We start from the raw sequence: 26,448 nt of genomic DNA on the forward strand, positions 1-26,448 counted from the left end.
TTTATGGAAAGAGTCATTTAAATATAATTAAAACAAGGACTTCAGAAAAGAGAGGCGATTGTTGTTCCCCTTAAACCTCTAATAATCAGGGGAAGTAACACAGGAAGAGGAATTCTCACTCGCCATTCACCATGAATATTTTTTTATTACAAGAATTACCACAGCAAATATCTCTTGAGCTGTCAAACACTAATGAGGGATTTCTTGTTCCTAAGGGAAAGCCTCAAGGAATGGTATGCATGAGAAAAAGTTCAAAGATCACTTTGCATGTTCTGCAGACAGGGAGTGAAAGTTCCTGTTCAATCTTTTAGGTGTCAGGCTGCAGATTAGAATATGGATTTAAAAAAAAAAAAAGTCTCTGATGACCATCGTCAGTAGAGAATCCCCTCAGGCTCCAGTAATATATATTTCTTCATGGAAGAAGGCAGAGGCAGCTGTGCGACACCTCTGTAACAGAGCTCCGCCAGGCTGGCTCTGATGGCACACCGGCTCAGGTGAAGCAGGCTGCGAGGAGTGTTGCTGCAAACGGCAAACAAAGAGTCGTAGAAAACTTTATGTCTCTGAGGAAGAAAGACAAAACATTACACATATTGACATTTAACTGTGAGACAAATTAAGTTTGGCATGCAGTCATCTTCTTTTTTTCCATTTAATTTTCATGCATGTGAAAAACGTGCCATGGGAGACAGATGTTATTGTATTGATCAGTTTAAATTGAAGTTGGATCCTACTTTCCATATATTTAAAATAAAGAAAAAAACATATTGCTTTGATTATGTTTGTATATTCTATTACAAGGCCTACATTTCAAACATTTAAAGTGTTTCTATTAAAGGTAAATTATTTTCATCCTTTTTGAATAACAGACAGAAATGATGCTCTTTTCCTCTTAATGTTCCCTTGAACACACACATTTTACCATCCATGTACAGCAGATCCTTTTCCTACCTTGTAGCACTCATCAGGGATGGCAGCTCTCCACTTATTTGTGGGCTTTAAGCGTTCATACGAGTTGACCATGATTTCTACAGCCCTGGGCAAGTTGTGGCAGGACTGCAAGACCTGCAAAAAAAAAAAAAGCACAAACATCATAATAATACACAGCACCGCAGTCTCACACAGAGTGCAGTCCACATGTGTGTACCTTGTGGAACTGTGGTGGGTAGACCCGCGCTGCATTGTGGTTGAGCAGCAGCTGGTAGCAGAGCTCAGGTATGGCAGCAGGCCTGACATCAGTCACTTTGAGCAGATACTGGATGGGGGCGCAGCCGTTGATGTCCATGGCTCTTGTGTTCGCTCCAGCCTCAAGCAGCATCTGCATCAGGACATGATCGCAGTTCCAGGCGGCTTTGTGAAGAGCTGTTTTGTTATCCTCTTCTTGGAGATTTGGGTCTGCAGAAGAAGGACATTCTTGTTGAAAACACACCTCACAGTCTTCCGCAGTTAAAGGCACAGGTGAGGTACGGTCTCAGGTCGAAAACGCTCACCTGCCCCGTGGTCCAGCAGGAGGCGACAGACCAGATGGTGGTCCTCTCTGTAGACTTGTTCTCTGGTGTCAAAAGCCCAGAAAGCTGCAGTCATGAGTGGAGTCTCCTGCAGAGAGTTGAGAGCATCCACACGCGCTCCACGAGCCAAGTAGAGAGCCACCAGCTCCGGGACTGCAAACCTGGCTACTGTGTGTAGAGCAGTCTCCTCTTCATTGCTGTGGCTAGGCATGTTGACGTCTGCACCTTCATGAAGAAATAAATGATCATTTTATTGTCCTTGATGACACTTTAATCCATCTTATCGTGCACCTCTCCCTCCTGACCTTTGAGGATGAGCTGCTTGGCACAGTCCACAGACTCCCGGCGGGTGCAGTGGTGCAGCGGTGTGTGCCCGCTCAGTGACAGGCTGTTGACCCTCGCCTTGTGAGACAAAAGCAAAGAAACAAAGTCGCTGTTGGAGACCTCGCAGGCCACATGCAGTGGAGTCTTCCCGTTGGGCGTTCCGTTGATGGATGCACCTTCCTGAAGGAGCACCAGAGCTGTTTCCAGAGCGTTGTACATCACACACACATGGATCCCCATCGCCCACGACTTCTCCAGTTTGTATCCTGGGAGCCAATAACCTGTGAGGAAGCAAGGCAGTTTTAAGGTACTGTAAAACTGTTCTTTCTAATCAGGATTCTATTGACTTATGGGGCTCAACTGGAACAGAAACACTTTTTAAAAATGTGAATGACAGGTCTCTATAAATGAAGTATGCTGTGACTGATTGACACAGGAGGGGACCCAGTTAAAATAGAAAGGTCATGGTCACTGATGACCTGACGGTTAGGTCACACCCCATGTACGTAGGCTGTTCCTTTAAGCGGGTGAACCTGGTTCAAGTATGACCTGCAGCTACCTTTCCTGCATGCCACATTATTGCTTTTGTTTTTATGGTTTTATTGTAATTGTAGCAATTTGAGATTTTTGTTTAAATGTAAAGTGCATTATAAATAAAATGTATTATTATTATTTATTTCCCAATCTCTCTCCTGATGTCCAACTGTATGCACTGTCCTACCTAAATTAAAGCAGAAAGCCCCCAAATAAACCTAAATGTCAATGTCAACTCAAATGAAGCTTTAAAATTATTCATTAATTTAACAGCCTTTAAAAAAAAAACAAAGAACAAATATTAACTGCTTTAGTTCAAAGTTGAGTCTTTTTTAAGGCAATGAACATTTTTTTTATAAATATACCAATTTTACTATTTTTTATATCTCTGAATGGCTTTGATTTGATTCTTTTGTGATTCTTCTGGGGTTTTTTTCAGAATAACTGTGATTATTGTAATTTATCACATTCTGTAGTGTAGTCTATGTTGTCACATTTAGCCAAAGGATTCATGGGAATTAGTTCCCCCTAGTGGACAAACTACAAAACTGACCACACATCCATGACAGTTTATCTATTTAATGCTTTTCTAGAAGAAAAAAGAAGACATATACTCTCTTAAAATGTGTTGTTCCACAGAAAGAATTTGGAGTCACGTGAAAACGTATCTTTCTGGGCCTTCAAACTTGATATGAACATTCAAAAACTCAGCATTATAATTCAACAAATGAGATGTATAGACCGGTGTCCTCCCCCTTTCTCTTTACCTTGTTTGTATGAGGCCAGTATCATTCCAGGGTCGTCCACCTCCAGCACTACGTTGATATCTAATTTCCCTGTGTGCAGGATCTGCAGGACCTGTTCAGCATTGTTGGCCTGCAGGGCCTCCAGGAACTGTTTCTTCAGCTGTCTGACAGCCAGCTGACTGGGGCTCAACTCTTCCATGAGCTCTGTAAGAGAAGAGACTCGCTCCTCGTGTGGCACTAATGTTCTCCAGACAGCATGGAGGAAAGAAGAAATAAACCCACAAATGAGGGCAATGAAGGGTTCAACCATACCCACAGAGGAAGGCCTCCATGAGCTCCAACATCAGATACAGGAGGTGTTTGAGAAAGGAAGACAGAAATAAGGTAGGAGAAGCAACAAGTGAGAAGAGGGAGCCATCGGAGGGGAAAAATAGACCCAGAGTGAAATTAGGCTGAATATAAATAGAAAGGAGAGAGGGAGGGGACTGAGGAGCTACAACTGACTCCAGACCAGCCGGTCTGCTCAGACAGTGAATGGTTACATGGTTAAAAATAACAGGCAATGAGAATGTAGTCTATTATTCCAATTTCTTATGACTAAATGTTTAAGTAAGGGTTTATATTTCATTGATTTTTACGAGTTTTAAATATTGTATTTATTGTGCAAGATTCTAGTAAGGAAATAATAAAAAAGAAACAAATTTAAACAGTCACAAAATGAGTTCTGTACACTGGCTGCACAGATTTGTGTCTCTAAAAGTTTGTAGAAGAAGTCAGATAATGTAAGTGGTGAAACAAGAAAAAACTAAAACAAACTGTGGACAGTGGCTGCACATTTTATTCAGAGTGACAGGTAGCTGCACTTTCCAACTTTTCAGAATGCGAAAAAAAAAAGAGCAAGGTAATGTCAACAAAGGAGGAGGAGGAGGGGAATAAGCAGAGCTTTTTTTAAAACAGTGAAAGCATGGCTAACAGTTTGTGGTGATTATCTTTTTTTTGCTCTTTGTCAAACAGGCCCAGACACTACTCAGATATTTTGTATTCCCGCTGGCCAGGGGCACCAGCACCAGGTGTCTCATCCATAGATGGGTTTCATCATGCCAGGCAAGCTCATAGAAAAGATTTTGGGCCTCAGGTGTGACCTTTAAGCCTCCTCAGCCCTCATACAAACTGTGCATACACACTGACACAATATAAAACAAGGCTTCTTTAGGATTCTTACAGCGTATTGCTCTGTGTTTTACTTGAAATACAAAAGAGTCGAAAGAGCGCAGTCAGCAGTCTGACACGACAAGGAGAGAGAGAAAGAGAGAGAGGGGGAGGGGGGGAGAGAGGAGGATATTCACAGGAAGGTTCAAGTGTTACAAAATACTTCATAAGAACACATCATGAGCAGATTATTGGAGGAGCACTGGAGCAGCTCTATGGTTGTATTTAATTCAAACTACAAGCACAAGGGGGAGAGTTGTAATGCTTTCTTCACACGTTGCATATCTAAACATGAAGTACTTCATTTGATAACCATTTGAATCTAAATCACCTTTAATGAACAGTTTTCATTATGTTTTGGCAAGAGGAAGTCATCATACAATTCTGGATAAATCATCTAGGTGTTAATAATACTCTTATTTCGTATAAGTTATCATAAACAGTAGTCAGTTTCTTCATTAAATACAGAAATAAATAAATAACATGAACAGATCAGTGGTACCTGTATAACTGTGGCATTTCATGGAGGTATCTGTAACTCGTACTATTATTCCTGTTTATGATAGTGCACCAGGCAGGGGCCCTTCAGAGGAAAGGGAATCCTAACAAAGCTGCCTTTGTTTCTAAATCACGGTGACACTGGTGTCTCTATATTTAAAGCTCCTGTGAGGAGTTTTTACTTGGATATGAAACAGATTTAAATTAATACTGAAGCTTCTATATGACAGACAAAATAAAACTAGGCAATTAGAATTAAGATAAACAATTTCTATGTCATTTTTTGAATACCTGAAACCTGTGTCGTGGGGTAGGAGTTAGTCGAAGTGATGACCTGTACATGGTTGACTTTTTTTTTTTCTTTACATATTTCACAGCAAAGATTCTCAAATGTTAATGTTTTGACAGTTAAAAGAAAGCAGGCTGAGATTTTTGTTGAAGAAAAAAAAAAAAAAACACTCCTCACACATGTACAAAACAAAAATCAGGAAAGTCTGCTTTGTCCATAGTATGGGGGGGGGGGGGGGGGTGCAAAATGGACACAAACTGAATGTTCCTCACAGGAGCTTTGATGTAAACCTACACGAGGATTCTCGGGAATGATAAAGAAGTGACACAGGGCGCATGTCTCTCAGTGAGCCTCATAGCCTTAAAACAAGAATTTCATTAAATACATATATCAAAATAATTTCAAAGAATTATATTTTTTATCCAACAAAGAAAATCAAAAATGGTTTAAGCATTATTGAACTGGTTTCATAAGAAAAAATTAAACTATATTTCCAGTGTAACATCAGTAGTCCTGGACTCACTGCATCAGTCCTTGATCACAGAAAAGACCAATCTATATGGCAGCAAATATGATCGAAGTATTTTGCAAGGTGACATTGACCTGTAAGTTTGAGGAAATAATTGGAACATATTTTTAGTCTACTGAATGTGTTTGGACACTCTCACAGAAGCGGGTAGAGTTCAGAAAAATTCTACAAGTCTAGAATTTCTAAAGGCAGCGGCGGGGTATTACTTTGTTATTGAGTTAGAATATAAAAAGAGGTCAAAAGCAGGTCACAAGCCGAGTAAAAGCAACATTATGCATATAAGGAGAAGCTTTCATTTTAACACTTTTTTTGTCATACAGGTTTGGTAAATTACAAATCCCATCATCGCATTGTACCTGAATTCTCCATTAGAACCAGTCTGATGAGAACAGTGTGTCCCTGTGTTCATTCAAACTTTGTGGTACATGTTTACTGTAAGGAGAATTGGAAAAAGCTAGTACAGAGTTTACATTTACAGTGTTTGCACTTCCAGTGTTCTTGTCAGCACTGAGAGATGGAGTTTCTCCCAGTGAAAAATGTTTCCCACTTCGGTTCCTGTGTTTCTTCTTCAGTTGTTAAAGTAAGCAGCATGGGGACACCCAGTGGTGGAAGAGAGGTACTGCTTCCTACAGTATATATCTCTCCACTCAAAAAAAGTCTATCAAAATGGCACATCAGACATTTTTGTATCTGTATTCATCACTGTACATGTACATGGTTGTTATAGCTAAAGGTGCTGTGATGGATAATATTGAAGGCTCAGAAGATGGTATTGGATGAGGATAAGGGAGACTTTTAACAGACTTACTCAGGATATGAATAAATAAACCCAATTTACAGCTAAACATATAGAACTGAGTAAATTCTGTGATGGCGAAAACCACAGGATGGGTGTCAAACCAGGCAGACGAATAGGGCAGCATTCATTATCCAACTGCTTGTTTTGGTTTAATTTACTTGGGGATAAAGTCACCCGACAATCTCAGACAGCTGGATGTAGCTCCACCACTGAGAACTTTTGAACTTCTCAGGAAGGCATTCCTCAGGGTTCATTTTGAGGCCTCCTAAAAGTTCTGTTCCTCCAGATGCTACGCGGTGGGGGTGCTACGTCAAAGCAGGAGGTGATCTTACAAATCATATCACTCTGTAATATTTTCTTTCTGCTGCTGCTCCAGCTCTCTCTTCCGTAGCTTCTCACGTTGTTTCTCCAGTTTCTCTCGGTTCCTCTTGGCCTTGTCCATCAGAGCTTTGAGGTCTTTTACCTTTTTCTTGATCAGGGCACGGTCCTGGGAAGATGTTACTCCGAGGGCCTGAAGCAAATAAATGAATGAACTTAGCTTCTGTCATTATAAATAAACATGGAGAATAATCTCTTACAGTTTAAAAAACATGTTTTTGTGGGAAAAACATGTGTAATGGTAGCATCATTTCTAAAATCCATCAAACATGGTCAGCACTACTCTAATGCAACCTTGACATGGTTGCCAATAGTGATGTATCTGTGGACTTAAATATTTATGTTTGAGAGCACAATATTTTAAAAATACATGTAAGAAAAACCTGCTGTTTTAACCAACCTTGAGTTCATCGCTCTCCAGTCGCAGAAGCTGTTCTCCGTCTACGTTTTTGGCAGTGAATTCTGGGATATGATGTTCTAAGTTGAGGCCTGTGAGCCAGCGGGCCACTTGCTGGGAGGTCCACTCTGTGACGCTACGGTTTTGATTCTGCTTTGGAAGCTGTCCCTCGTCTAAAATCTGAACATTACCAACAGAGGAAGACAAACGGGGAACATAGAGAGAGAGAGAGAGAGAGAGAGAGAAAGAGAGAGAGAGGGGAGCAGATCAGTTGCAAAGCATTAACATATATTTAACCCTTTAAAAACGAGCTGTGAGATGAAAATTGCTAAATAAATGTGCATTGAGGTCAGACTTGAAGCAATGTGACAATTCTGTGGCAACACATGCTAGTCCGCGGGTTAAGCACAAAACAACCATTCTTTTCCTTGAATGACGTTTGGTGTGGAAAAGTACCACAGATGAATAGCATGCACTCAGCAGACACAAACACATGCATGCATGCAGTAGGACACAACCCTCTCACCTCATCATCTATCATATCCAGGCTCTGAATGAGGCAGCATTGAAAAAAAAAAAGAGAAGAAAACTGGTTTGTTCACATATAGAAAAAAAAAAAAAACAGTATGGATTCCACTACAGCAGCGTAGACTAACATCTGAGAACAATGAGCCTTATCCGGTGCATTGATTTTGAAGCTTGTTGTTTACTGTCTGTAGGATATGAGACAATCAGACTCCTAAAGTATGATGTGTTTTTCTGTCAGAGATATCCATTAAGATGAAAAATGGAGGCACTGAGAAAAAAAGAGAAAGAACAGAAAAGGTGCATTGTGCAAGCAGTTCTTGTTTTTGCTTTTTAATAGAATAAATAGCAGAATCCGACATTTAAAAAAAAAGCTGCGAATTAGAAAAGTGGATGTTGATTAAAGCTACTTGATGTCATGGAAACTGATTGAGCATTTGGTTCACATTTGTGCTGACAAGGCAATTAATCGCTGCTTTTAGTGGTTCACATTAACCTTTGATGTGTTGAAATAAACCTCTTGAATATTGCATCTTATCTTGAAAACTATCATCACCCTGCCTCCTGGGGAACTTCAGTTTAAAATACAGGAAATATCGTAAATTTGTGTGTGTGTGTACCTCGTCTGAGGAGAGCACCAGTGTGTGTGAGCGTCCCGACATCTTGGCTTCGCTCAGCCCGCTGATCTCCACTGAGCTGCTGCTGCTGGCACTCAGGTCATCGTTCAGAGATGGCCCCTGACGAAATCAAGAACACACTTGTTAAACTTACAGTGAGAGCCATCTGACTCTGACGCTGGATTAAGTGGATTAGATTGTGGTTTAATGGTCTCTAGTTCTTAAACAGAGAGACTGGAGTTAATAAATCAAGGAGGGGAGAAACTGTACCAGAATGATTCATGAGCTACTATTAAGGATTTATGATATTTGATAAACTGTTGGAAGGCAGAAATGTGCACATCCTTTTTCAAGATGTCACATTGTAGCACAAGCTGTGAAAATGATTAGTGGTTAGAAGTGATGTATCTGGACGCTATCCAACTCCAAAAAATCTCTCTCTGTGTCCTCTGTGAAAATGGGAGAGCATAGACATGAATGGAATTATAGAATGAATATGCAGATCTGAGGTCAACCATCCAGAGACAAACTACAGCTGACTATCAGCAGGAGAGAACAGCACAACATCTGAGGACAAATATGTCTGTTTGTATCTTATGATAATCAAAAACTCCTCTTTTAACAAATTATTACAGTTATGTAGTGTCAGAACTGAGAACTTCCAAAGAAAGGATAGGATTATTAAGTGTAACATGACATGATTTTGAGTTTAAAGTGCAGAGCTTTGGCTTACATTCAGCTTTATAACATTCCTTAAGGAGCTCTTTGAATTTCAGGACTCTGCGATAAAAGTACAAATAATCTTACGAGTTCATTCCACTGAACTATTCATGTTCATTCTTTCTGCAATAATATATATATATATATATATATATACATATACATATACAGTATATTGTGCTCCCATCTGAAGCTGTGAGTGTGTGCTAGAGAGAGATAAGAACTGGATTTGTGCAAAATCAGAAATAATCTCCTGTTGAATCCAGAGGTCACCACATCTGACATCACACTGAATTAGAAAGCTCTTACGCTGCCACAAAGGCCCATGTTAACAAGATTAATCTCATTGTGCCAGAAGGACGCTTACTGACTTATTTCACTGATTTCACAGGATGTAATCAAGCTGATTTTTACGGGGAACACTTTTCACAAATTAAAACTCAATAAATTTTTTTAACAATAATTACAAAATGATAAGGTATATTCAGGATTTTTGATTGATTGGATTTTTTTTAACAAAGTGCAAAGTGATTGATTTGTTGCATGATTTACAAATTCACATGATTGCAGTAAAAAATTAAATTTACTATCAGACCTTTTTACCTCTTAGAGAACCAACTTTCATTTCAGTGGATTGAGGTGTAATCAAATAAAAAAAATGAATACATAAATATACAATACCAAATAATATGAATAGGAGAAGAAGTGGGGCCATGTAAGAGAGTTCTGTTCGACAGGAATAACAAGAAAACACCACAGCCAAAAGGAACAACGTAAGACAATATGTCATTACACTTTAAGTATGCAAGTATTAGAGTAACGTTCTGGTAGAAAGCCTGATCAGTCTCGGTATTATATTACATCAGCAGAAACTAAGTCCCTAATGTCCTCACTGTAAAGTCAATCTTTATTTGATCATTGTACAGCTGCCAAACCTCATGTACCTTTGCTTTGAGTTTCTGTGGACTGTCCTCTGCTGACGGCTCTGTGGAGCTGAGAGAAGAAGAGAGAGGGGGAGAGAGATGGAGGGAGGAATAAATAGAGGTCAGTGCTGACAGTTACTGTGCCACATCTTTCTCAAACTGTTTGTGAATCTAGACACATTTTAGGAAAGATGAAACAAAGATATCGAGACATTGCTGCTTTATTCTGAAATCTAATATCGCCTGTCACATCAGCTCCTGCCTCAATGGCTTTTTTCAAAACTGCCTACTACAAACTACTACGACTATAAATACTGCATTTTGGCCAAATCAGTATGTACCACTTGTATAGTAGGCGGTTTTGAAAACAGCCAATGTGTCTCCCAGTCCCTTGATATCCAGCCCCTGTCCTCATTACACACCTGAAGCTGATTCATATTTTCCTTTGTTTTTCCACCTCAGGTGCTCGATCGTCTTTGTTAACCCTTAGTGTGTGCATCACTTTCTAGTAACTCTACATTTAGTTGAGGTTTTGACTTTTCCAGATATTTGAATTTTGCCCTTGCTGTAACTGAATTTGTATTCCATTCTGGACTGCTCTTAAAGTGTTTTCATCTATTGTCACAGACAAAACCCATTTTTTAAACTCTTTTTTTTGCCCTGTTCATCTCTGAGTCTTTCAGTACCTGGTACCATTACAGTGCCACATTTATTAAAGATCAATTTATGCCAGCAGGATAATAAACTCAAACTCTGATGAAATGGTCTTATACCTGTTTCCAGGTGAGGCTCTTGGATCTTTCTCCCTCAATGTGGTTTTCCTGAGGGGGGACCTGAGGGAGTCAGAGGGAGACTTAACATACTGACACATGTAGAATCATATTGATTGTTAAGAAGAATCCTTTTGGTTCTTTCACTATATTGACTGAAATAGTTCTTCCATACATTTTCCACCTGCAATGCATTATTAAAATGTGTTTAAACCAACATAAATTCCACTTTTTGTCATCTCACCCGGGGTCCAGAGCCTGGTTGCGTTCCTCCAGACTGCGAGAGGGGTTGGACTTCGCTGGAGACTGAGAACCTGTGATCACAAACAGTTCAGTGAGATTACTTTAGGTTTCAAGATTAAGTCCATCAGTAGATGTAGTTACAAATGTTTTAGTGAACACTTGATCATCCATTATGGGGTGTAATGAGGATGTACTGACCGTCCTGGAAACCTCCTGTGCCAAACGGGGGATTCATTGATTTTCTGGGGGAGCTTTCGGCACTGCCAGGGGCCGCGCTGCGAATCGAACCAGAACGACTGTGGGCTGGACTGCTGTGCCACTCTGAGACCTGAGGACAGATATAATGATGAAAAATGAAACATGTTAAGATATAAGGAGATGTGAGAACTGGAAGCAGAGTGGGCAGGATGAGGCCAGGCGACGAGAAGAAGAGAAAACAGACAGAAGTGGTCTCAAAAAAAAACAAAAACGACTTCAGTGCAATCAGGAAGGAAAATTGATGTGAACATCCAGTGCTCCAGACTAATCTGAAAGAAGTCACTTGACATACTTTCACTCTCTCCAACTCCTCGCCCTCTTTTTCCCCCCCTGGAAGCCACACACTGCCTGCTTCCTGTTCTCCTGCCAATTCTGATCCAGTTCTCTGGTTTTTATCCAATCTGAGTCCGCTCCTGCTGCTCTGGCTGAGTTAAGTGACAACATGAGCCAGAACGAGGGTCTCTCATCCAGAAGAAAAAAGACTGTGGCTGTTATTATCACGCTGGGTAGAGACAATAAGTTGTGACAGAGTAAATTAGTGTCTCAGAGCAACACACGGCAATTAAACCATTAAAGGAATAAAGTGGAATGGACAGGGGTTAAAGACACAAAATCAGGCTGGAAGACACTCGCACTAATCAAACACCCTGTGGTGAAATCATGAAATCAGAGAGTTGTTTCATGAGAATAATGGATCTTGGAATCTGTCAACACTTCATTTGGTGGATTTCTTTTAAAAGAGGTACGGTGTTGTTAACTAATCATGAAGATGTTTGCATGTTTTAACACCAACCTCTCCCTCTGTGGAGCTCATGCTGTCTCGGGTGACTCCTCTGAAGCTCTTCTTCTTGCTGGGTGAGTGGGTCGAATCCTCCCTCAGGTCTGGAGTCAAACAAACGCAAACACAAAGATTTAAAAAAAAAAAAAAAAGCTAGTGTGTAAAAACAACTGTGATTGAACTTGACAAGGTACAAACATATTCTGTTCTGTCCCTTTGTTCACAATCAGACATACAGTATGTTTTATTTTGTCATTATTAAGAGACACTCCTCGTTGGCCCCTTTAAACAAATCTATTTAATAACAAATTCACTAAAAAATCAAGTCCTCCACACAAGTGACACTCTTGATTAGGCTGGTAATTATCATGTCCTTGCACATTCCCCAAGTGCACACGGATAAACTGTCAGAGGAGACATAAACTGAAATAATTTACATTTCACATTCATTTCAGCAGATTTGTCATCTCCTCCCACATGCTTCTCCGTCCCTCCACTTCCTTGTTATTGCATAATGAGCGGTATCACTCACATCAGCGCAGATAAAATCACTCTCTTATCTGATCTGAACTCTAACTGATGAAGATATGGCACTTCTCCACGCACACTCCCTCCTGACAGCTGCAGCTTCCGCAAACAAGCCAGCGGAGCTTTAAAAAAAAAGAAGAGGAGTGGAACAAAGGCAGACAGATGTGCTTAAAGGGGATTACGCGCTTGTTTTTGTTCGGGAAGGGCATAAGTGAGGCTACAGTCAGGGGCAAAGAGTGTGTGAAGGTTAAGGCAGCAGAGTTCATGGCAATGTTGTCGAATCATGAAATTGAATCATGTGTCATTTGGGAACAATACAAAGGTTTTGGGATTTACTTGAAACTTCATTTCACCGAAAAATGCAGTAGGGAACTTTAAATAAAGGACAAGATATCAGACATGAATCTGAGGGTATTCAGGTAACATGTTCATGAGTTTTACCTATATGGTTTCTTAGTCAAAACTGACCTTCATAATTTAATATTTTGTTAAAAATAGGATTCTGTGCAAGCTAAAATTTTGATGTGAACTTCAATTATACTCTCAGTCAGTTAAATTTGAAGCTAGCGCCAGAAGTTAGCTTTAAATTTATTTTATTTTATGTGAACTTCTTTATTCAGTTCGGGTTTATACTTTATTCTTTATACTTTATTCCTGCTTCTCACACAAACAGGGCTGAAATACACATGTGCACAAACAGGACCTTTAGACATGCATTAATGAAGAGATGTCAGAGTGAGGGGGCTACACAGGGGGTGCCCTTGAGCTGTTGGGGGCCAGGGGGACAAGAATCCCCTTGTCAGTGCTCGGGACTTGAACTCACAACCCTCCGGTTTCCAACTTGAGTCTCTAAGGACTGAGCTACTGCTGCCCCACAAAGGCTGGGAACAGGAAACAACAGCTCAGCCTTACTGACATCATCCTGCCAGCACCTCTGAGGCTCACATATTAACATTTAGACTGACTTGGTTTTGATCCGTATAAATTGAGGACTAAAATCGGCCAACCATGTGGAATGCTTGGATTGTAGGAAGTCAATGTTCCCGGTCAAGAAATAGTTCTGCACATAAGCGATATAAAATCACAATTTGTTTTTAAACTTTCTCTTTACTTTAGAACAAAAAATTGAGACAAACTTTGTTAATTAGTGAGCATAAGAGGTGCTGGTTGGAGATTTTTACCAGTGGACAAAATGCTGTGTCAGCCCTTTCCTCAGTTTTTATAATAAGCTCAGTAAGACAATTTTTCTTGTTGAAAAAAGTAAAATGTTTCTTTTAAAATAGAACTATCATCATTAAGATCCTGTCAGAGTCCCCTCACAGACAAACCTCTAGCTTGCACTGCAGCTCTTTTAGGGCTGTTCTGCTGAGCGCTGAGCCTCTCGGCGCTGTTGCTGTTGTTGTTGTTGACCTGGATGCCGTTCTGCTTCATCAGCTGCATGAGCTCCGACTCCAACGTTGCAATCTGTAGAGAGACAGGAACTGATCAATGCTCATCACCTGTAGGCATGTACCTGTCACAACAGCTACTTTGAAGCACGGAAATACAACTGTCTGCAAGATGAAGGCACATTATCAGTCCCTGAAAACGTGTTGTTTTGAACAGAGCAAAAGTAAAGCATGAATATAGCTGTTTTTACCCCCAAGAGATAGGTACCATTTTTTTTCTTCAAGGCAGCACAAGAGTAACACTTCCTTCACTCGTAACAATGCAGTGCAGTACATGAATGAGTGCTCAGTGTGCAGAATAATAGTAGGGGACAGTGGGGTTGACTGCCTGTTCAACTGAGGGGCACGGCCTGAGACTTGAGGAGAAAAACAACATGACTGTCATGTTTGAAGACCAGGAAAGCAGAAAATCAATACAGAGTTTGACAATAGAAGAGACTACAGGCCCCTGGACGACAAGTCAAGCAGCTGTGACTGTCTCAGGAGGAGGAAACCTTCCCCGTGTGTCAGTCAGGACAAACAGCAGAGAGGTTACAAGACAAAATTGATCTGTATGATCCTTTTGTTAGAAGAACTGCAGTGCTCATCAGTTTATTTTCACTTAAGGCCGTGCTGTTTCCTTCACAGGCTATTGGGATTATTTTGCAGACAACATACTGTACAGGAGAAAAATGAAGCACAGAGAGCTACGCAGAGACATTTGGTGGTTAACTGATCTGCTTTACCCGTATTTGCAGGCCCTGGATCTCAGCCAGGTGAGCTTTCTCAGACTCCTCCAGCCGCCTCCTCTCTGTATCCTCCTTCTGGATAAACTCCACCTCTCTGAAGAGACAAGAGGGAGGGGAGGTGGGAATGTGCTGAGTAGGCGCGTGATGAAAAAAACATGATGCATTTATGTGTGAAAGTGCCTATGTTGATAAGGGAGTTGTGGCTGTTCCAGGACTTTAATGCGACTTATTTTACTCTGACCTTAAAGAGTAAACACAGACAGACACACACACACACACACACACACACACACACACACACACACACACACAAATATCTACACCTCAAAAAAAAACACATAAATTGAAAACCCTTAGAATACTAAAACAGCCGTTCCCTCGTGCCCGTTTTGCCCTTGGTCTCTGAGCTGTCTCTCTTCTGCGGGCCGCTACTACAGATCCAAATGGAGACTTTGTTTCGTCAGTTTGTTTTTCCATTTGGCCTGCAGGGCCGGAGCCAATTAGAGGCAGTCAGACTGGAGCTGAGCAGGAGTGCTAGTGATGGGACTGACCGAAGAGATAAGCGCACAGAAAAAGCAGGAGCACTGTGCTGCATACCAATTGCAACTCAGCTCTACTAGTGAAATGGGATAAGACCAGGGCTGTAAGGAGAGGAGAGCTACGCCTCAAAGATGGATTTGCAGCATTCTCTTTTTTCTGTTTGTTGAAGCAAGTGAGGCTGTAAAAAGGAATATCTTAGGGATTCATTCATAACGGTGTATCTAAATGTATGTTCAAAGCTAGGATTAATGAGATTACCTCTTTAAAGACACGGTTAGTGTGTACGAGTTGAAATAATGTTTTAATTCAAGGTGTTCAGTGCCTCTCTTAGCCAGTCATGCAGACAGTATGCGTTAAAAATAAGTTCTCAGAGTGCATTAAGCTACGTTCAAAAATGACAACTGACTGAACTGAACGACACAGAACAAGAAGAAGAGAGACGAAGGAAGCATCAAACGTCCGTTCAGTCTCGCTGCTTGAGATTCAATCATTACGGGTTGAAGAGGAGATCAAGGAGGTGTTGAACCTCATGATGACCACCTGTTATTACCTGATCACATATATCATACAGGGACCCAGGAGCTGTAGTAACTTTGGGTTCAAATCCCCTCTTTATTATTCCCTAACATGAATAGGTTACACGTTAGCTCAAATGGTGGTTGACGTCCCAACAAATCTGCAATTCAAACATTGTGAAATGTCTTTTAATTGCCAGATTCTATTCCTCCCCTCACGCCCCAATCGCAGGTCAGGATTTGCAGTTTGAACCTGCTCACTCACTTCTGCTGGAAGTCTTTGATAAGTTTCTTGGCTTTGTTGTACTTCTTCTCCAGAGTCTGGTACTGTGCCTGGGCTTCCTTCAGGTGTTCGTTGACCGTGTGGCAGAGGGTCTGCGCTTCGATCCAGTAGCTCTCCAGCTTCAGCATCCTCTCCTTGTTCTCCTCGATGCTGGCCTTCAGCTGACTCTTTTCCTTCTCCCAGCGCTGCTTCTCCCTCTCCACCGAAGCCAGCTGTAAGTGGATTTTTTTTGTTTTGTTTTGAACAGATTTCACTGTTAAACTTGGAAAAACAAAGCATTGGTAGATATATATTTGCTTTAGAGAGTTGGAAAAATATTTGTTAAAAGATGTCATAAAATATTCAGAAAGTCGAAACAAAAATAAACCCAGACACAAGCTGCATGTTGTTTGTAAAAGAGGGTCGATTCTTCTCTATTTAAAAAAAAAGATTACTAGGTTCCACTAATAACTAAATCTTAACGGTCAGCACATACATTTGGAAATTTATACCGTTCAGATTCACATTACAAACGTTACAGTTAAACGGGCCTGACTCAGTTAAAACTAGTTTACAGCAGGTTCCTGTTCTGCCGCACAAAACAAACACAGATCACATCAGACCAAAGACACAACCAACAATCAGAATTAACAGCAAATCAGAGCCAATCAGAGTGGGAGGGGAACTGAAATGAACATACATTAGTTACATCAGTGATTGCAGGTTTGTCCATGCATCAGGTGGTTTTTATATGATATATATATATATATATATATATATATATTTTATATACTGAGGTTGGTGTCCTGATATAATGTGGAACCTCATTCCACATTATAGTGTCTGTATGAAAGAACGACCTCAGACCAGAGCTGTTTCTGTAAACTGGATTAATGCTTGCGAGAGTGAAAGGAGAGGAAAGGACATTACAAAGTGTCTGAACTTATGACTTTATCACTGTTTTATTTGATCTAAAAAGTGCCTTTTTTTAGTATCATATCTAGTGATGCGTTCCTGATTTGTGTTGGATCTTGAAACTGGAGCACTAAGTGTCGAGATAAACATTCACACATTTCTACGTTAAAAAGCATTAAAAATAACTGTAATAGATGCTATCATTTTCTTTCTTTTTTGACTATATTCCTAAAGCTTTCCTAGCAATCATGAAGTCCTGCTCTTCTGTCCACCTGACACTACTTAAGTCCCACATCCATTAACAAATCATTTGAAGTCCAACCAACCTCTGCCATTTGCTCCCACAACAAACCTGCCCACACACTGACAGTTTTAAGCTCTTACCTTGTTTTTGAGCTTCTGGATTTCGGCCTCGGTCACTGTGTGTTTGATCTGGAGCTGTAGGGAGCAGAGGCGGAGGAAAAAAAGAGAAGACGGGAGAGAAGAGAGAGAGAGGGCGGTCAGATAATCAGATGCATGGCTGCGCAGGCTCTCTTCGCTGTCGATACAGCGTGACGGACAGAGGCAGTCGACCCTGTCCTCCCCTGACAGCGTCCCGGCTGCAGCTCTGACACACACTCCCAGAGGAGAGCCGGGGAAAGGCACGAGATGGACAGAAATGGGAAAAGGGCTCAAAATGTTTTCAAATGCCTTTAAAGAAAGGGTTAAACATGCAAAAAAAACATCTCCGTTTCTTGCAAGACCAAATCTAAAAATAAACTAATATGGTTGGAAAATAGTGGAAGAGCGACAAAGTTTTATCCAAGGAAGTTGAGATGAGAAGATATCTTGGCAGGGTGGGAGAGGATTAATGGCATGAAGATGGAGAGAAAAAATTGAATTTGAAACAAGAGAAGTGGAAATGGGAGCAAATGAGGCAGAAATAAAGAAAAGAAGAGGAGTAACACAGGGAGCTGAGAGTTTGAATTAAAACAATAATATTACCATATATTATTTTATGGATGTTTGTCACCTCAAAAGATAGTTTCACAAAAAATGTATTCGGTCCTAAAAGAATAACTAATGTGTATATTCGGTTCAAAAATATGTTCCTGTCTAATTCATTTTCAAAGTAAGTGTTGGAGGAAAAACTGATGTTCAGTCTAAAAATACAATCCAAGGCTTAGCTCAAGTTAATATGAGTTAAACATGTTCAAGTTCAGTAGTCCAAAATCAAGATGGGATTTTTAATATATTAACTATTTCTAGTTTTGAAGTGCAGCTAAATGAAAAACAAATGTGAGAAAACAACCGAACAGGAGGTCGAAAATGACTGAAACATTTGAAGATACCAACTGTGTCTAACTTACTCAGACTGAGTTCACATAATACATGGGAAAAAAATGTTGTTTTGCTGTTGTTCATAAATCAACGGCAGACCACAACAGCCTCTGCTGAAACAAGCAGCACATCTTGAATGTCTGGTATGAACTGAAGGAATATTGACAATAAGTTGAAACTGATCAGGTAAGGCTACATATGGACATGTAAGCGTTGGTTTGTGAAAACTTGAAAACATTTTCTTTAAATCCAATCAAGCTGCTTTGAGGTGTGTTTTTAACTGGTTATGAAAAAGACTGTAATGAATTTTGATGTCTCTATATGTACCACAACATTAAACCAGCCCATCAAAGAAGATGAATTATTTCTATGAAGTTATGTCACCTGTCACCCCAGCACAGAAGGCTTTTCAGAGGAGGATATAAAAAGCATCGTGCAGTAATGAGCCCTTTTCAATTCTAAGTGGTAAGTAGAACATTTAAATAAAGAGGAATATGAAGTTTTTGATGAAAACACCACTTAAACATGTACAGGACCACACGAGCAAAGAGAAAAAAATATCCTGCTTTGTCCACAGGGGGCGCCAAAATTAACTAGTAGCTTTAAATCCTGTATTCACTATATAACGAAATAACACTGCCTTTATGCTAAATTGAAACTTCCTGACTCTAAAGTGTGGGCCATGTCTCTTCAGGCTCCACCATCATAACACACAGGAATCTTCTAAATGCACTGGCATTATCTGAATCACATTTGCGTAACACTCAGCAGAGTATATTTGGTATTGTTTGCCTTTCTTGTCATCATCTCTTAAAAGTTAAAATTCAGATTTTCCTGATATTGTTTACATTTTCTCAAATGTCTAGAAAACACTTTACAAAACAAACTGAATTTATTTCAAGTGATGATGATGCTGATGCTTTGTGTTTTTGTTATACAATTCCTGAGGGTTAGATTATCAGTCAATACTGCGTCTCTGTGTCTAGACTGAGTCATTAATAATTTCTCCAAGACATGTTTGAAAACACCATCAGAGAGTAAATGGACTTGAACAGCAGCCTGTTGGGGAATAACTTTTTTTTTTTTACAGAAAGACATTAGGAAGATAGAAAAGCTTATTTCCCTTCTGCCTGGGTTCACTTTTCCTCGGGTGTGAGCGAGCAAAGACGCTATTGAAGGGAAAGGTCAAGACTCAGAGGAAATGAGGAAACAAGGAGCAAACGTATACGTCCTGTGGACATGGATTACATTTTAGTTTCACTTACCCTGCGGTGTCAGCAGGGCAGCTGAACACTGTTACTTAAAGTGTCATACACACATTGTGGCAGTCTACAGAAATGTGTTGAGGTGCAAAAATTCAGTTCTGCAGTTTTCAGTCAATTTTGCACATTTCTCACTTCTAGCCCGAAAAGCAGGAACAGTCAAAGAACTAAATATCCATTTTATTGTTCTTTTCCTTGCTTACTTGTTCAGTAGCAAAAGTTCAACAAAATGGGTTTCTATTCTCGGAGGGTGGTTGTGTGAAGAGGTGCCAACATCGGGATACAAATCGATTCAAATGCAGGTTTAAAGTGTTAGCCGGTTCTCCTCATCTGAGGGGTTTTTTAACCGAACATGGGTAATTCTAGATGAAATGAGCATAAGGCTCTTTGTGTTCATGCCTCTAATCATCCAGATTAGGAATTAAAGAGAGTAAGCGGATCTTAGATCTCTACAAAAGAATGAAACTCTGCATAGTAAAGAGGGAGTGTGCCAGACTCTATTGTGTTGGTGCCATTTGTTGTTTGATTACTTGGACTTTTTTTTTTTTTTTTTTTTTAGTGGCTGATTTTTAGAAGTAGGTGGCAGGGTATATTTATTCTTTTAAAGAATAAAACCCTGACAGAGAGAAACGTGCCAGGCTCCCATCCTTTGTGCTTACTTCACATTGAGTTTTTCATGAGGAGAAATAAAGCTGTAGATGTGAATGAGATTTTACCTCTCTGAATTTCTGGTAGAGTTTATTGGCATCCAACTCCGAGGGAGACAAGATGTCCTCTGACTCTGGCAAATCAAACACCTCAATGCTCTTGTCCCCGCCAGCCACTGTTGTCCCCCCGTCCTCTTCATCTGTGGCGTACTCTCCAGTCTGCTGTGAGGGGAAACACAGAGTCAGTCACGTGGTTGTTTGTTCTGTATATGCTCCATAAAACCAGCACAGTGTTCACATGTAAGGAAGAACCTGTCTCTCCATCCTGCTAGCCAAATGGAGAACAGCATTTCACTAATCCAGGAAGCCTTAAATAACACTGGTGCTTGCTATTTTTATGGAGAACATGCAAAACATTATCAAAAATATGATAAAGACACATCACTTTATGCCATTATAAATGTTTAGATTTTTAAGAAATCATTTTGGCTCATGTTGTACAAATGGCTCAAATAGCAAATTAATACGAATAGGGTCAAAGCTTGTGAAAAAAGGCTTAAACATTACATATGTTACCTTGCAGAAGGAATGTTTATTCATCCAGGTGGTTATAAAAGTCTAAAAACATTTACTAATCACTTCATCACAACAGGAAGTCTTCAATTGCCTAACAACCTTTATCGAGATTTCAAGAGTCATCAAACCTCAAACCTTGGGTTCGTATGTTTTGGCTGCGTGCATAAAGTTAGATAACTTTAAAACACAGAGATAGTTAATTTACTACCCACCAGCTGGCCAATAATATCTGCTAGAGACACTTACTATTTCTGACAGAAGCCATTAAAACCATTAACCAAGCTTCAGTTTTAGAAAAGCATCATTCAATAAACACATTCCAATAATCCAGATATTGTCGAGTTGTGCTGCTTTGTCAATAAATGCTTATGGGTTGTCTTTTCCAGTTGTGCATGTCTCATGTCTCATAAAAGTATAACTCTCACAGTATTATGGAAATGTCTTCTTGTGTTTTTGGATTAAAACAAGGGGAAGTGTGCTGCAAGAGTATGTCAAGAGCAACATTATGACCACTGACGAGTCAAGTGAATCACATTGATGGTCTCCTTACAATGGCAGCTGCCATTGTGCGGGATATGAAAGGCAGCTAGTGAATATGTTCTCCTTGAAGTTGATGTGTTAAAAGCTGGACAAATTGGTGACTATAAGGAAGTGAGCGACTTTGACAAAAGGCTAAATTGTGATGGATGGACGGTCCGGGTCGGAGCGTCTCAGAAACTGCAGCTCTAGAGTTCAGTACCTACAAAAAGTGGTCCAAGGAAGGAAAACCTGTGGACCGGTGACACGGCCATTAGCTGCCAAAGCTTATTGATGCGCGTGGGGAGTAAAAGCTGGTCCGTGTTGTCTGATCCAACAGAATTTGTTTTGCATGTTTTTCTGTCTCTCTCTCAATCTATCTGTTTGCAAAAGAGTCTTATCTGTGTGAGGCCCTATGTGTTTATGTGGCTTATCTTCTGAACGCACAGCTTCTTTTGCACATTTTGTCCATCCTCAGATAGAGATGCATCCTCTGTTGCTGTTTTTCCATGTTCAGGATTTTTTTTTATGTTGAATCCTTCCTCCTCCTGGTCTAAAGACAGATGCTATACTTGTCTATAGACCTCTGGGGCAAACTGTGATTTATGATTTTGTGCTACATAAATAGAAATGTACTTGAATAAGGAGGCAACAGGTATCCAGCTGTCACACATGAGCACGCGTTTGTTGTTTCTCTCTCTGTCCTCTCTCATCTGTCTCCCCTCGCTCCCTCACAGCTAAGTCACAGTACATCATGTCGCTCTACCTGCTGCTCATCGCATGTTAAGAGGTACCACAAACCTCCATTTCACTCATGTGATCCTCCTCTTTTTTTCACTTCAATTTGACATGAATAACGCTGTTTTAATGCTCCCAGTTATATAAGAGGCAGGGCAACCCATTTAGTAGTTCAAACTTTGACATGGATAAATCAGTTTGACAGCCCGGTCAGCCACGAGTGTTGTTTCTATAAAAGATAAGCCAAAAGAAGAAGTGGTACTTGCCAAATTTGACTGTCACTTTTGATTCTTTTTAAACATTAGTCACCATCTTGCCTCAAGTGTAAGGAGGTTCCCGCTCATGTTTAAGCCTGTGATCCTGTCTGTATTGGAGCTTGTTTTCCAAATTTGAAATCTAGGATTCATCACAAAAATGTTGGACTAATAGAAGTCAACAACAAGAACGTATTCCAGCTTTAACAGGATTGAAATATTGAATATTTTCCAGCTTGACATTAATGTAGGTCATGATGCTTCATGTATGCTTGTCAGTTTTTCATTTCTCCAATCTGGAAATACAGCATAATGATTGTTGGCTTCGGCCATTAGGGAATCGGATAAAAATGGATCGGTTGATTCAGTGTTTGGCTGTCGACCAACAAGGCCTGATATTTCCAGAAGAGCTTCTCTGCCTCGCTGTCAACATCACGCAACAATCACATCACATCCCACTTTCTCTCTTCCCATCAATTAGTCCAAGTTGTTGATCTCAAGCTCGTTATGGAAATGGCAGTATACAGTAGTAATACTACATGTGAATATGAATTTAAGACAAATATAATTAAATTGTTTTGCACAGATGATAATTATCATTATTATGATATTATGAATTATATGCAAATTCTACCACATTACTTTCTTTCTTTGCACATCTTTAATTCATCTTTTCATAGTTACTTGTCTTTCTATCTTGATTCGTCAAACACTTATCATACACACACACACACACACACACACACACACACCCCCACACTCCTATCTCCCTCCCTCATCATCTCGGCCCATATCTTTCACTCATCTCTTCCCCTTCACTTCCCTCCATCTATCTCTGAACACAGATAACAGTTCTCAGGCCAGATTTGTCTGCATGCATAGCCGACACTCAGTTCCATTTGCATAATAGGCTTGCTTGTTGCCATGGTACCAGCATCCTACATTAAGGCCTATTTTCTGAACGTGGAGTTAAAAATTGAGCGCATGGGAGGGCAGTCAAACATCAATTTGCATGTGATGAATGCATCCCCTCCGTCAGCATGCAAGAAGAGTCAGGAGAGGAAGGGACAGTTTAGGTTGAAATCTGTTTATTGTTTAGAGGGCGCTTCGTATGATGATCTGCATGATGAATGTCTCATAAGAGCATCATGCTATAGAGGAGAGGACTTCTCCTTGTACAGGAGCATATGACTTGATGTTTTCAGGGCTGTTCCTTACTCTGAAGTCAAATTGTATTTAGTCCTGGATAATTTCTTCTTTTTTTTTTCTGTTCAGCACTCGAACTACAGCCAACATTACAGTTTTGTTTATTAGTTTTTCATGTCCATCTACCAACAGGACATAAATTTTTCCTTTTTAATTTCTTCTCTAATACTTTAAAATTGATCACATTACAGTATTTGTTTGAAGTGTATCTCTTTGGATGAAGGGTTTAAGTTGGCCAGTGAGCGTCACAGCACCGAGCCCCTGGGCCCTGAAGCCCTGCAGAAGAGCACGGGACACACACTGATTCAAGAAAATAACTGAAACGGCCTTTGTTCTGTGTTTATACTGGTTTTAAAAATATGAAATCAGTACGTTTCTAGAAGGAAACTTCTGCTGCTCCCATCGCGAACCATTTACGAGGAACACTAAAACAGAATGAAACCTAAAACCTAGCTCCAGCTAGGAGCATCTCCTAAATCCCTGTGTCTGCGGAGCTCAGATTCAGAGAAACAGTGATTAACAGATAGAAACAGCTTTATTTGCTGTTTTTTTATGAATTTATTTGTTTGTTTTGGGGCAGAAGAAGCCTCTGCAGAAAACTGAGCTCCTGGCAAAAAGGAGCAAGCAAACACTTTAGAGGCCATTAGAGCCTTGTTTTGACTAAATTGAAAAGCCTGCCATGCAGGTGCTCCTACGTGGCTCTGTTTAAATGACCAATTTATAAAAGCAAATGTGCTGAGATTCAAAGCTGCATAGAATACTTTTGTGAATTTTACTTTAATCTAGTATAATAATAACTCTGTTGTAAATCTACATGTCATGGGAGCAGACATAATTAGCAGGTTGCAAAATGTATGTGCTGTTTGCATCAAGGTCCATGTCATTATTAGTGTGAAAGTCAACTTTTAATCGTTCTCATGTGTCTGACTGGTCACCCAATAAATCAGAAGTCACTCTATAAGTAGTACATTAAAATGCATGACATCAACCAAAACCAAGATTAAGCATTTAGCAATTTATCAACATCATGGATTGAAATGGTGCGCAACCATGCAGAGAAATGTAAATCTTTCTAACACCTGATCCAAACATGTGTGTTTACATACATACATGTCTCCATGATGTTGCTGACGTGAGAGCTTATATCTGGTAGTGCAAATCAGATAGTTCTAGTTATTCTTAATTATTGTTGTTGTGTATAATTATTATTTTAGTTGGACAAATGGCCTCTGTGTCTTCACATTCACATCATTTTTAAAACAGCTGGTGTCACAGTGAACAGCTTTAAGTGAAAAAGGAAATCAAATCACAACACTTAAAGATGTTGTACATGTGTGTGTGTCCTCATTTAACTGATTAAGCGAACACACAAATGGACTGATGTGTGTGTGTTTGACGTCTTCTGCTCACTGAAGGAGCATCCCCTCCCTCTTGGGACAGCAGCCTCAGCACGGATAAAGAGCTGTCTGTCACATCTACACTGACAGCCCTCAGAGTGAGAAACAACCCCCCAACCCCCCAACCCCCCGCCCACCCGGTGAGAACTCGTTCTAATATTTATAGAATTATTAATATTGATGAGCTTCTTTTATTGCCCCATAGATCTCTGTAATGGTTTTGTAACTGTTTACCGTGTTGGCGGTTACGTGGGGTTTTATGGATGGTTTTGTGCTTCACTACGCAGATTTCAAGTGTGTTTTTACAGTTGTTAGTAATCTATGTATGGATTAACAATTTCAGTACAACCTCCATTCTCATGTTTATGTGACCTTCCAGGGATTTGGTGCACGGTTTAAATAAATCAAAAACCTTGAGTTGTCCTCCTACATTTCTTTAGATTACCACATCATTCCCTGGATATGAAATAATGTCAGGCAACAGAAAAACAAATCAGATTTTTTGTGTGTTACAGAGTCGGAAATGGAGCCTCAATTCTGTGGAGGAGCTTTAAAAGGAGCTGACAGTGTTACATGTGTATGTGGATGTGATTATGGAACAACTGGGATCGGCTTCTGGGGCTTTGTGAGGAGTTTCTTATGTATGAATTCTCTGGATCCAACATCCGTAAGTACATAAAAGATTTCAAACATTACAGAGAGAGAGAGAGAGAGAGAGAGAGAGAGAGAGAGAGAGAGAGAGAGAGAGAGAGCGAGAGAGAGAGAGAGGCCTGAGTATGTGTGCATGTAAATCCATGCATGAGTGCAGCTATCCCTGTGTGTGAGGAAAAGAAATTGCATTGATTTACAGTAGTAGTGTGTTATTTCATGTGTATATATAGTGCAAGTGTGTATAGGGCACACCCACACACACACACGCCCACATACACACTTGTAAAGCAGGAGTTGCAGGGCCATGAGCTCAGTGTGTGCTGGATTAAACGCGCTGTGAGTAAGCAGCCGAATCAGAGGGGGAAACGCTGAGTGATGCTTTCCAGGAGCAAAGCTCACATGGCATGCTCTCAGTGTGTGTGTGTGTGTGTGTGTGTGTGTGTGTGTGTGTGTGGGCATGACAGAGGGAGAAAGTGTGTGTGTGTGTGTGTGTGTGTGTGTGTGTGTGTGTGTGTGTGTGCATGACAGAGGGAGAAAGTGTGTGAGTGTGTGTGTGTGTGTTTGTTTGTGTGACAGAGGGAGAAAGTGTGTGTGTGTGTGTGTGTCTGTCAGCATCAAAGCCTCCTGTCAGTCAGTTTTATGGAGTAATAAGCTATAAATTGCAGTCAGCTGTCATGAGAAGGAAGCTCATTTACATTGAGACGACAACTTGAAGCCTTATTTTCCAATAAAGTGTCATGTATGAGAAGTGTGCGTACTAAAGCAATTATTATGATCTCTCTTAGTTTCATATATTACTCCTGTTATTAAGGGGTGACATATTACCCTAATTAGATATATTAAATATTTTATAAACCACACTATGAGGGACCAAAACTCAATTTCGCATATTTTCTCTCTTGC

General features: G+C 40.2%; 2 protein-coding genes across 7 annotated transcripts in view; both read right to left on the reverse strand.

Moving 5' to 3' along the window:
- asb4 (ankyrin repeat and SOCS box containing 4) lies at positions 1 to 3,554 on the reverse strand. 2 transcript variants are annotated; one of them, XM_061059842.1, is made up of 6 exons: positions 3,131 to 3,554; positions 1,811 to 2,110; positions 1,488 to 1,724; positions 1,145 to 1,392; positions 949 to 1,062; positions 1 to 560 (listed from the first exon to the last, which is right to left on the reverse strand). In XM_061059842.1, the coding sequence occupies exons 1-6, from the start codon at positions 3,417 to 3,419 to the stop codon at positions 372 to 374; spliced, it is 1,377 nt and encodes a 458-aa protein (XP_060915825.1). In that variant the 5' UTR covers positions 3,420 to 3,554; the 3' UTR covers positions 1 to 371. The 2 variants fall into 2 exon arrangements, with proteins under 2 accessions (XP_060915825.1, XP_060915824.1); XM_061059841.1 differs by having other exon boundaries at positions 1,488 to 1,730; positions 3,131 to 3,553.
- A 375-nt stretch (positions 3,555 to 3,929) lies between these two features.
- ppp1r9a (protein phosphatase 1, regulatory subunit 9A) overlaps positions 3,930 to 26,448 on the reverse strand; it is a 54,793-nt gene continuing 32,274 nt past the window's right edge. For 2 of the 5 annotated variants that reach the window (XM_061059833.1, XM_061059832.1), the window contains exons 7-21: positions 20,277 to 20,429; positions 17,363 to 17,416; positions 16,067 to 16,296; positions 14,744 to 14,840; positions 13,899 to 14,034; positions 12,058 to 12,146; positions 11,205 to 11,334; positions 11,008 to 11,077; positions 10,767 to 10,826; positions 10,015 to 10,063; positions 9,752 to 9,796; positions 8,354 to 8,470; positions 7,735 to 7,758; positions 7,212 to 7,388; positions 3,930 to 6,944 (exon numbers count right to left, since the gene is read on the reverse strand). In XM_061059833.1, the coding sequence (XP_060915816.1) occupies positions 6,774 to 6,944; positions 7,212 to 7,388; positions 7,735 to 7,758; positions 8,354 to 8,470; positions 9,752 to 9,796; positions 10,015 to 10,063; positions 10,767 to 10,826; positions 11,008 to 11,077; positions 11,205 to 11,334; positions 12,058 to 12,146; positions 13,899 to 14,034; positions 14,744 to 14,840; positions 16,067 to 16,296; positions 17,363 to 17,416; positions 20,277 to 20,429 (1,602 nt within the window). In that variant the 3' untranslated portion in view covers positions 3,930 to 6,773. The remainder of the gene's footprint in view (positions 6,945 to 7,211; positions 7,389 to 7,734; positions 7,759 to 8,353; positions 8,471 to 9,751; positions 9,797 to 10,014; positions 10,064 to 10,766; positions 10,827 to 11,007; positions 11,078 to 11,204; positions 11,335 to 12,057; positions 12,147 to 13,898; positions 14,035 to 14,743; positions 14,841 to 16,066; positions 16,297 to 17,362; positions 17,417 to 20,276; positions 20,430 to 26,448) is intronic. The other 3 variants (XM_061059834.1, XM_061059835.1, XM_061059836.1) reach the window with 3 other exon arrangements.

Source organism: Labrus mixtus, chromosome 16 (genome assembly GCF_963584025.1).
Source record: "Labrus mixtus chromosome 16, fLabMix1.1, whole genome shotgun sequence".
NCBI classification, from domain to species: Eukaryota; Metazoa; Chordata; class Actinopteri; order Labriformes; family Labridae; genus Labrus; species Labrus mixtus.